The sequence below is a fragment of the Culicoides brevitarsis genome, chromosome 2, assembly GCF_036172545.1.
Source record: "Culicoides brevitarsis isolate CSIRO-B50_1 chromosome 2, AGI_CSIRO_Cbre_v1, whole genome shotgun sequence".
NCBI lineage: Eukaryota > Metazoa > Arthropoda > Insecta > Diptera > Ceratopogonidae > Culicoides > Culicoides brevitarsis.
The window spans coordinates 35,238,187-35,249,885 of NC_087086.1; the positions used below are offsets into that span (position 1 = coordinate 35,238,187).

The following is an 11,699-nucleotide window of genomic DNA, read 5'->3' on the forward strand; positions in this document are numbered from 1 at the left end:
TGATATGGATATTGTTTGAATGATAAGAAGGCACAAACAATGTAGAGAATTTGCTGTGCGTGCAATGCATAAAAGTATGCTTGCTTAGGTGCAATAAGTAAACAGAGATATCGGCTTAAAGATGTATCATTTATCATTAGATGCACTTTGAATCTGATGTAACACAACTTAATTATCGCTTGTGTGTGAATGAGCATTCTTGTGAACAAAACAAGAGAAAGGGGCGTACCTCGATCCATATCATAATTCTGCGTTCCAGATAGTTGAGATATAACGTGGAATATGTGCCTTTCGATGTTGCATGTAACTTATGACAGGTTCGTTTTTTCGGATTTTGTGTTGAGGGATTGAACAAGTAAATTTCATACGGAAATATTTTTAAAGCATCTCATGTTCTAAATTTTCTTATTGAGGAAAACTCAAATTTCTTTGAGATTAATTTTGAAATCTTTCAGTATTTGTATCACTTTTTGCATTCTTCTTTTTTTTTGAAAAAAACTTTCTTTGGTTCCATTGAAGTTTTGTTAAAAATTTTTATACATTAATTCTTTTTCAAGTTTTTTTTATTGCTCTTATCAAATTTTTGCTTCTCAGACTATTTTGATTTATATGAATGTAAGGATTGAAAGACGAATTGGATGGATTGATTTCGTTCCTCTTAATTGCTTTGAAATGGAAATTTCAGAATTTTTGGATTTTCACGTGCTTAGAGGTTAAGAGTTTCGATCACATAATTTCATCGAAAAAAATATGGCATGAGATTTTTTGATGGTTTTGTGTTAGTTAGGCCTAAAGTAATCGAAAAAACCTAAATTTAAAATTTTGGAATGAGCTTTTGAGATTTTAGACATTTTTAGTGGATTTGGGTATTTCAAGTATCTCTGTGGTATACCCAACCAAACTAAAAGTGCCTACAAATACTTAAGCTCATTCCAGAATTTTGATTTTAGGTTTTTTTTTTGATTACTTTAGTATCTCTTATAAAGTTATACGATGTTAGATGTCAAGTAGTTTGGAAACAGATTCTTTGTTGCTTTGTAAATGATGATTAGAACGTTAAAACATATTCGTTGCCATATACTGAAGGGTTCTGTTTGCTCCAAAATGTCACTTATCCTGCTGTATCTGTTCCCTTGGGTCAAAATTCGTAATGCTCTATTCTGTATTTTTTGTAATGTTTCAATTTCATCCTTTTTGTTCAAAAATAGTACTGCAGTAGTCAATATGGGTTCTTATCATACATTTGTAAAGAGTCAGTCTTATTTGTGATGGCAATTTTTTTCTATTTCGGTTCAGGAAATCAACATAACCTAAAAATAAACAAAAATTAGTAAATTTTATTCACAATTTTATCTAAAAGAAAATAAAAGAGTTAAATTAAAAATGTTTTTGATTAAAACTATAATTTCCTCTCACCTGTCAAAACTCCAATTTGTCAAAAATCCCATTCATAAACACTTACTTGTTAGTGTCCTCAATATTCTCCATAAAACTTATTTTCTAACAACTTCAACTTTAGCATGATAAATTAAGACAATAACTTACCTTTTTCTTCTTTCCAGCTAACGACAGCGTTATTAATGACATTAGTCGTGGCAGATCACAACAACCTTTATGATGGTAACCAAAGCAATATTTACTTAGGAGCAAGTTGTTCGCATGACATGGATTGTTCGGACGTCATGAAAGGAAGTTACTGCTCGTTGGATGGCGTTTGTGATTGTTCACCGTTCTACATCAGATACAACAACACCGTTTGTCTTCCAGGTAGATCTCTCTTCTTGCGTTTCTTAAATCTTGAGTAAATATCAAAAGATTCTTAAGTTTAGTGTCAATATTTAATGATGATGACGGAGGATGCTGGTGCACCTTCGATATTTACCTTTTACATTTTTTTATTTATCTTCTTACCTTTTTACAGCGCAACTTTTGAACAACGAGTGTGTTCTTTCCGAGCAATGTTCGATGCGTGTCGCGAACAGTACTTGCAACAGCAATACTTGTCAATGTATTGACGGATTTTTACAATTTCGTAAACACACCTGTTTGTCACGTAAGTTAAAAAATGACATTTTCCCATAACCTGAGCCTCTGCCACGGACTTTGATATCTAATTACAACCAGTTGAGATTTCGCATGATTTTGTATATGAAAAGGGAAGAAAGAAAAGAAAGAATGCATTATTTTACACATATCGTGATGTTGAAATTTTTTTTGTGTGTCAGAGTGCAAGATGCGAGATAGAATGCGCATTTTTCGCGAGAAACGATTAAAATATAAAAGAAATTTAAATTAAACATCATGCAAGACATGCTTTTTCCTATTTTAAACACTTACCTGAGAAGCGATAAAAGATAATTCACACGTTTAGCCTAAATTTTTGCCCCGCAGATTTTTATCGCGTTAGACGTCATTTATTTTGTATCGTGTCATCATCAATACTTGTCGTATTATTATTGTAACAATGTCGCGCTATAACACTTCCTTAAACACACTTTTATTAGCGCTTTAATGATGCCAATAAAAATGCAAAAATTTCTAATTCGCGTTATCGATCTGCTACTTTTGCACCAAAGGAGTGCTGCAAGCAAACAAACTTGAACTTAAACTTGCGATCTTGTCTTATTATTATTACAAATAATATAATAATAAAATAATAAGAGAAGAAAAACAGAGAGAAAAACGCGTAATAATGATAATAAATAATAAGCACCCATTAACATTTGAAGATTTAGGTTAACAGAGTAAACTATATAGAAGCGAATGTGATACATTTTGATAACTATTTTATTTATAACACTTGCACACAGGTTTTTTTGAAGCTTGTTTTGCAGTTGTTGTAATCGTAAAATTGTAATGAACGAGTTTATTCAAAAAAACAAAAGTAAATTAGATTAAATGTATTTACACACGGAATTGCCTATTCATTCAAAGTTGGATTTGGCCTCTCATTCAGTTAAAACGATGTGAATTAATTGTTAATAACAATTGTGTTAACACTTTCTCAGAATCACCTTTTGTGTAGTTTTTGTTGAGGCGTTAGAAATGGTTACATTTTAGGCAGGGTGGTCGTGAAATTTTGAAGTTATTGAATTTTTATGAATTTCCGGCTTTTTATACTTTTGTTTAATTAATTATAAAAAATTAAAATAATTTAAAAATTATTTTAATAAAAATTAATTTTTAAAAATTATTTTTGATATTTTAAAAAAATTTTTTTTTTAATTTTTCACAAATATTTCACTAATTTTATTTAGCCGTTTAATTTAATTGACTAATATATTTTAAATAAAATAATTTTTTTAGAAAATTATTTATTTAAAAAAAAGAAAAATATTTCACTAAATGTTTAAATTTTGGTAAAATATTTTTCTTGATTATTATTTTTTTTTTAATAATTTTCTAAAAAAAATTAATTTTATTTAAAATTTATTAATTATTTTAATTAAATAGCTCGATAAAATTATAATTAAAATTGATAAATGACTTAAAAAAAATAAAAATCATTTAATAAACTGAATTCCATCTAATTGCTAATGAATTCCATACAAAGAGAAGAGACCTAAAAACATTAAGATTTAAAAAAAAAACATTCTAAAGAACTTTTTTTTAATTTTGGGCATATTTTTGAAAAAATTTTTTTATAAATTTTTGTATTCAGTATTTTTAAGAAAAATAAATTTAAAATAATATTATTGATATTTCTACAATTTTGATAAGTTTTTATAAATTCAATAAGAATTAAATAAAATAAACCTTATTAAAAATTTTAAATTTTTTTAAATTAATTTTTTTTAAATATTTTTTTAAATTAATTAGTTAATTTAATTAAACAGCTAGGTATATTATTTAATTAAATAATTATATTTATTTTAATTAATTTATTATTTTTGAAAAAAAAAATTTAAAATCATTTAATTTTAAAATATGGCTTGGTTTGGAAGAATTTGAAGAGACATAAAAAATTTAAGTTTAAAAAAAAAATAATTAAAAATTATTTAAATATTTTCGAATTTTGGGTTCATTTTCTGAACAAATTTTAGAATGAAATTTTCTAACAACTTTTTCAAATCAAGTTGTTACGATTTTACTTTTTTTTTTCTTTCAATATAATTGACAAGGAGTCAATTTTCAACACTCTCACAAGCCTCAAGTCATTTACTTAGCAAACATGACCCACTCTTTGCTAATTCGCCGTCACCGAGCATCGCGAAAAATGCATTAAAGTCGGGTAAATATAGGTGAAAGATGATGAGTGCGAGATAACAACAACCTCGTTTACAACATTAACTCTCTTTGAAAAGCAACTTGAATTGTAAGTAAATGGCAATTATTATTAGTATTATTATTGCAACAAATCGCTTCGAGATTCCGTGTTTTCATTTTTTTTTTCCATTTGATTGAGACCATTCTTCTGTTCGAGTTTTGAATGAGTGAGCTAATTTAATAAATAATAATAATTTTCATGATCAGACCACACTCTGGCTAACGGGCAACAAAACATGTATGCCGCCTAAAAAGTCCGTTTACCTCTAATTATCCAATCATGTTTAAAATGTTTCTTTCTAGACAAGCATTTGACTGTAACATGTATTAATTTAAACATTTTGATGGCAGCTACCTACTTACAAACTCGCTTTGTGTAAAAGAATAACATTAAAAACGCATCAATCGAATATTATTAGCATATAATCGAAATTGATGATGCCATGTATGATTGATTCGGAATATGTGCCTACTAAATTTAAAAAAAGCTAACAGTAAAACATAAAAAAATAATAAAATAGAAAAATTGACCAATTACTGTACGATCTAATGATGTTCAATATTTCTTCCGAAACAACGTCTTATTAGTCAAAATAGTAGTAAATAAACATAAATTAAAAGTGAATGTAAATAATTTAATCAATTCTCTCACACCGTGTCAAACACGTAAAATATTTAACACACCGGTTCTCCGGTGCAGTCGTCTTATGTGAGCTGTCAATAAAAATGTGCATTTCTCGCATTATAATGTCTCAGTTTTTTTTTTCGTGAAAAAAAAGAAGCAACGAATAAAAAAAAGACTAAATCAAAGTGATTCAAAGAAATTTATAACTGCACCTGTACAATAGAGCACTAAAGTGAATATAAAATGTGCAGCAATAATAATGATAATATTGCTTTCTTTCGTTCTGTTGCACAAAAAAAAACAGATATTCTTTGTTTCCGATAAATTTATGGTTAACGTGAGCACACACAAAACCAATATACCGAACAATATTGAAGAAGAAGTAGCAGCCGACAACACACGTACACTTTACCTCTATTCTATCATCGATATCGGCAATTGTTAACTGCAGTGTGAATGTTACATGTTTCGCAAATTGCGAAATATTTGCGATTTTTTTGCGAAATATTTTTTCCTAAATTATTGTTTATAGTTTTACATTTAAAGCTATTAATATTAAAAAAAACAAAATAAATATTTTGCTTGGTTTAAAATAATTGGATGGAAGATCAAAGGAGGCATTTTAAACAATTTTTGGGTAAAAGAAAGAAATTAAAGAAATGAAGGAAGAAATGAAAGAAATTAAAGAAATTTGTTCTAAATATTTGCTAAAAAGTCTAATAAGCTTAAAAGAAAATTTTCCTTGAACTTTCCTAATACCTCAATTTTTAACCATCATATGCCTGTATTAATAAATGTGCCCATCAAAGTGATTTTTTATGATTTTCCGATTTACCAGATGCTTATTGATATTAAATGAAATAAATTGTGCGAATTTAGCTGTAATATTCGGTCTTTTCATGAGCTTTAGGAGATTTAGTTATTTAATTTTTGCCGACGAATGCAATGTTTGTGCCTCCTGAATTATTTTTAACTTGGATGTCTCAGCCATGCTGCCAAACATATGTACTTCTTCATCCCTTATACTAAAACCTGCGATGAACAGACCAGCATCATATTCTTACAGTTTACTTAGTTTTATCCAGTGTCTCAAAAAATATATTTTACATGCTTATGATATGAGTAGATTGACTGTTGAAATGGTTAGTATTGGCAAATATTTGCCTGATGCTTTCGTTACAATTCTTACTGAGCATAGAACAAAAAAAGTACTTCATTTCCGGATTTTCTTGTGTTCGCTGAAAAAAAATCAAAAATTCAATTAATTAATATGAAATATTATTTTTCAAAAACTTACCTGTTATTTAAAAAAATCAATTAAAAAAGAATTCATTTACCAAAAATTTCTTAAAAAATCATTTTAAGTTGAAAATTAAAAAAAATCATTAAAAAAATTTTTCACTAATTTTCTTATTGCGAAACGTCAATTTTTCACAATTTTGCACAACACAGGAAATAAGATAAGAATTTTTTTATGGATCAAGCTGTTCAATAAAGTACAATGGACAGTTATTTTTATTTTTTTTTATTAAATTTTTGAACTCATTCCTTCTCGCATGGTTAGAAACGTGCGCTCTTCTTTTTCAGCGCAAACCGCTTCAATTTTGGTCAAAAACAGCCGTAAAATATGAGATTATATGGCAAAACATCATTATCCGAAAGAAATTGTGACACGATGTGTGTTCCATTATTCCACGTTATTCTACAAATTTCATTAAAGATAAAAAAAAGTATCATATTTCCACGTCTTGCAAAAAAATAAAAACAAAAAAAAAAAATTGACAATAAAACAGAGCAATTTGTCTTTATTTTCGCATCTCATCTCTCTCACTTAGTTCGCGGCTTATTAACCGTTAAAATCATCTAATTATTTTATAGCTAAGTGCGCGCGCGACAAAAAAATCACACGCTAATTGGGTTAACAATATGCGTCGCTCGGGCGTTCTTGTAACAAGTTCAAGTGGAAATGTAGATGATATTACAAAAATTAATGTAATTTAATGAGATGACCAAACTAAATAAAAAATAATGAATAGAAAAATTGTTGTAAGTGATAATTTTTTTTTGCTGTGGAATTTTTTCGTTACTTTCTCTGAATTTTGTCTACAGATTTAATCTAGATCTTTTGTTTGTTTGTCTTTTCTTTGTTGTTGTGTCGAACATGGAAAGCACACAAAAAAAGTCACGAAAGATCTTCGTAGTATTAAAATTAAATATTTGGAGTTAAAGACGCTGCGATTAGAAGGTAACGACGTTGTTACTTAGCATTTCAATGGAGAGAACAAGAAGAGATCAAGTTCAAGTGTTAAAATGAAATGAAAGAGAAGGTTTTTTTTAAATAGTAAAAGGTGAAATGAGTTTTCAATAATTTATTTACACAAGTTATCAAGTTTTATGTAGCAACATTGTTGAAAGTGCGGAAATTGAGATAATGAAATATCAAAGAATTGGTTTTCTGATGGATTTTTAAGTAGTTGAGTAGTTCTTCTCAATTTTATTTAATTTTTGGAAATTAAAAAAATATTTTTTTAAATAAAAAAAATCAATTTAAATGTTTTTTTTAATTTTTAATATTTTTAATTACCTTACTTATTTTTTTTAATTTAAAACAAATCAACTTAAATTTTTAATAATTTTTTTTTAATTAAATTTTTATTTAAATCTCAAGAATTTTCTTTTTAATTTTGAATTTCTTTAATTAATTTTTAAAACAAAATTAATTAAAATTTATATTTATTTATTCAAAAAATATTTAATATTTATTTTGAAATATTTATTTAAATAATTTTATTAATATTAATTAAATTAAATTTTTAATAATACTTTTTAAAAACATTTTTTTAAATTTTTTGTCATTTTTTCTTAAAAATAATTTATTTTTTTTTCAATTTTAAACAAATTCTAAGTGATTCTATGTTTAAAATTCAAAAATTGCATTTTTCCAGTTCTTTAAATAAAAAATTTTTGAAATTAAGAAAAATATTTTAAATTTTTTCAATTTAAAAAATTATTATGTTAAGAAATTTTTGAAGTTTTTATAGATTTGACACTTTTTAAGCTATTTTTTAAAAAAAAAAAAAAAAATTACTTCGATTTTTGGAGAAAAATTATTTTTCTCATTTTTAAATAATAAAAATTATTCTTTTATTGTAAATTTCTCTTTAAAAAAAATTAAATTTTGGGTTTAAAATTTTTTTAAGGCGTTTATACGTCAAAAATTTTATTTTTTAAGGACTTTCAGTAAAAAAAAAATTAAAAATCTACTAAAATATTTTTTAATAAAACATCAAAAGATGCTTTTAACTACGATAAACGAAAAATATTTTAAATTTGTAATTTTATACTCCTCAACTGTTATAATTCGAGTCGACTCAAAGTGATACTGTTATAACACGTGGTTTGCATTCCATTGAAATTTCCAACAAATAACGGGATTTTTTCTTTTTTTTCAGCTGCTCAACCCGGCACCGTTTGTTACAGCAACGATCATTGCCGCATGTTCGATTACCGCTCTCATTGCGACTTTTTGATCCCGAATCTCTTCGGACGTTGTCAATGCTCGTCTCCTGCTCGAAATATCGGAGGCACTTGTCTAACCGAACAAGAGTTACTTCATTCAACAGAAGGTCCCAAAATCGCCGTTGACGACGACGCAATTATCATCGAAAGCAACGACATCGATGGAAAAGTCGAGAGTTTTGACGGTCCTCCGCCTCGTCCTCAGCAAACGGGACCTCCGAGCGGCGATTCTGACACTACAAAGGGCAAAGATGAAGACGAACCGGTAGTTGTTGAGAACATTTTCCTGAAAAATGAGGCAGTTACCACGACAGAAGCGCAAGAAATGGAGAAAAATGACGAAACAACAACTTTTGTCGAAGAAATTTTGAGCACGGAATCCCCGGAAATGAACGAAATCATCACAAACAGCGAAGAAATTGTTCAAACGACGCAAGAATGGATGAAAGAAGCAGAAACAACTTCACCTCCTGTCATAATTTTCGACGAAGATAAATTTTATACGACTCCATCGCCGCCAGAAACGATGAATCACGTCACTGACTTCCAAGAAAACCCCCAACAGGAAGTCGAAAAAGACATTTTTGACGAATATCATGACAACCAACCGCAGGAATCGGTCGAAATGCCTTTCGTGACAATAATAAATCCGAACGAGACAGAAAATGAAATTAGTTTTACGACGGAAAGTGCGGAAACGAGCGATAATTTGGCGCATTTGATTGACAGAAGTACAATTGAACCATATTTCACGAACGAAATTGATGTTACGAGTACGACGACGACTACAACAACAACAACTACAGCAGCTCCTGTGCGTTCAAGTACGATTCGGAGCAAGAGAACGACTACTTTTAAGCCACATCGACGTTCAACGACGACTTCGACAACAACAACAAGTACTACGACGGAGGCGCCAACAACTGTGAAGGTTTCAATGGAGACTTCTACCATGACTGAGGAACAGAAAAAGACTCAAGGTAAGAAAATTTTTCATTTTCAAATTATTTTTTTTTTATTTCTTCAAAAATCCTATTGAGTAAAATTTAAAAAAAAAATTTTTTTTTTTTTTTGTTAATTTAATTTAATTTTTAAATGAATTTTCCAATATTTTAAGACTTTAAAAATTATTTTAGTTTTAATTTTTAAATATTTAATATTTTTTTAAAAAATTTTTTTGACTTAATTTACTTCTTAAAAAATTTTTTTTTCATAAAAAATCAAACAAAAAAATAATAATAATAATTTTTTAATAAAAAATTAAAATTATTTTACCTAATAGTTTTTATTTAATTTTAATTAGTTTTCAATGTAATTTTTATTAATATTTAAATTTATATTTAAATTTATTAACAAATATTATTAAATAATAAAATTATAATTAAAAAAATTAAATTCATTTTTTAAAAAATAAATAAATTAATGAATAGGTCGAAAAATAAATTTTAATAAATTGTTAAAAAAAAAATTTTTTAATTAATTTATAGTTTTTAAATAATATTAGTTAAAATAAATAAACTATAAATTAATAAAATTTTTTTTTTGGTTTTTGAATAATTTAATAAAATTTATTTATTTTTTAAAAATTAATTTTAATACAGTTCAATATTTTGTAATTTTTTTTTTATTAAAAATTAAATTGAAAATATATTTAAATTAAAAAACTATTTTTTTTCATTTAATTTTTAAAAAATAATTTTTAATGAATTTTAATATTTTTTCTCCAAAAAATTTTGACAGAAAATGAAAAAATTAAAAAAAAAATTATTCTTAATTTTTCAATTAAATTTTCGAACATCATAAAATTTATAAAAAAAAATTAAAAAAAATACCTATTTCTAATTTTTTTATATTATTCGCTCCTTTAAAAAAAAAATTTTAAATAAATTTAAAATATAATTTTTTACGATTTTTAAAATAATAATTTAATGAAATTTCTTACAGAAATCCGCACTCGAGTCGATCACGGCGACGGCTCTGTCTCCCTTGGGCTCAATTGCACAAGCACTCGTCAATGCCAACTCGCCGATCCCTATTCCTACTGCAACGACGACAACATTTGCGACTGTTCGCATCAATCGGAAACCGAAAAATGCAGTGCCAAGACTCGCGGATGTGCTGACGGCACGTTCCAGGTAATTAATTTTACTCAAAAGTGTGGCAAATTTAAATTAATTGCCTTTTTTACTTTTTCAGTGTCGCAGTACCGGAGTTTGCATCAGTTGGTTCTTCGTTTGTGACGGCAGACCAGATTGCTCCGACGCATCCGACGAAGAATGTGTCTTGAATGCGAAGGGAAATGTCACGGAATGTCCTCATTTGTCGTTCCATTGTCACATGAGTGATCGTTGCGTGTCACGAGCTGCTCTGTGCGACGGAAAACCTCAATGTCCCAACGGCGAAGATGAGTTTGGATGCGATTTTAGGAGATCGAGGAAGTAATTTTTTCATTTTTTCCTGAAAAAATCAAAAAATTTCATAAAAAAATTATTTTTTAAAGATGTCCTGAAAACACATTCATGTGCCGCAGTGGCGAATGTCTCCCCGAATACGAATATTGCAACGCGATTGTCTCCTGCAAAGACGGAAGTGATGAACCAGCGCATTTGTGCGGCACTCGTCCTCAGTCTGTGACGAGATATTTCGGAGGATCGTCTCGCGTTAATCGCTATTGTCCATTGAGATGCGGAAATGGCAAATGTCGATCAACGGCGATCGTTTGTTCAGGTCGAGATGGTTGCGGCGACGGAAGTGACGAAGATAATTGCTCAGTTTGCAGTAAGTTGAATTAATTTTTTTAAATTTTTTGATGAATTTTAATTTTTTGTAATTTTTAGGATGCCCGGCAGTCACAAATTAATTGAAGCAAAGCGAAAAATTTTAACCGATCTGAAACTTTTTGGCCAAATTTCTCTTAGAATAGTATTTTAATCTACTTTTTTCTTAAATAATATTAATTAGAATGATATTTTTAAGCATTAAAAATAATTATTAAACGACAATATTTCATAATTAAAAAAATAAATAAATAAAATTGACTCTAAGCAATATTAATAAAAATATAAAAGTAGTGATTAAAAATTTTTATAAACAAATCGTAAAATCTAATGCATTTATTCAAAAAGTAAACAATAAATATTTAAAGAGTAAGAAAAAAATGATGGCATTTTTATTTGCGTTGCTTGCAATTTTTCAATAAATGACTTCAGAAATTTTTATCAATCCAGCAGAAATTTTTCTTTTTATTTCGTTGACATTTTTCAGCAATAATAAAAAAAATGACGCATTA

General features: G+C 27.5%; 1 protein-coding gene across 1 annotated transcript; it reads left to right on the forward strand.

The window, feature by feature from the left end:
- The first annotated feature begins 1,664 nt into the window (after window positions 1-1,664).
- Window positions 1,665-11,337, forward strand: LOC134829019 (serine protease nudel). The gene is made up of 7 exons (XM_063842012.1): window positions 1,665-1,767; window positions 1,922-2,053; window positions 8,344-9,390; window positions 10,355-10,545; window positions 10,607-10,848; window positions 10,911-11,188; window positions 11,248-11,337. Exons 1-7 carry the CDS (start codon window positions 1,665-1,667, stop codon window positions 11,268-11,270), a joined length of 2,016 nt encoding a protein of 671 aa, XP_063698082.1. The 3' UTR covers window positions 11,271-11,337.
- The last annotated feature ends 362 nt before the right edge of the window (window positions 11,338-11,699 follow it).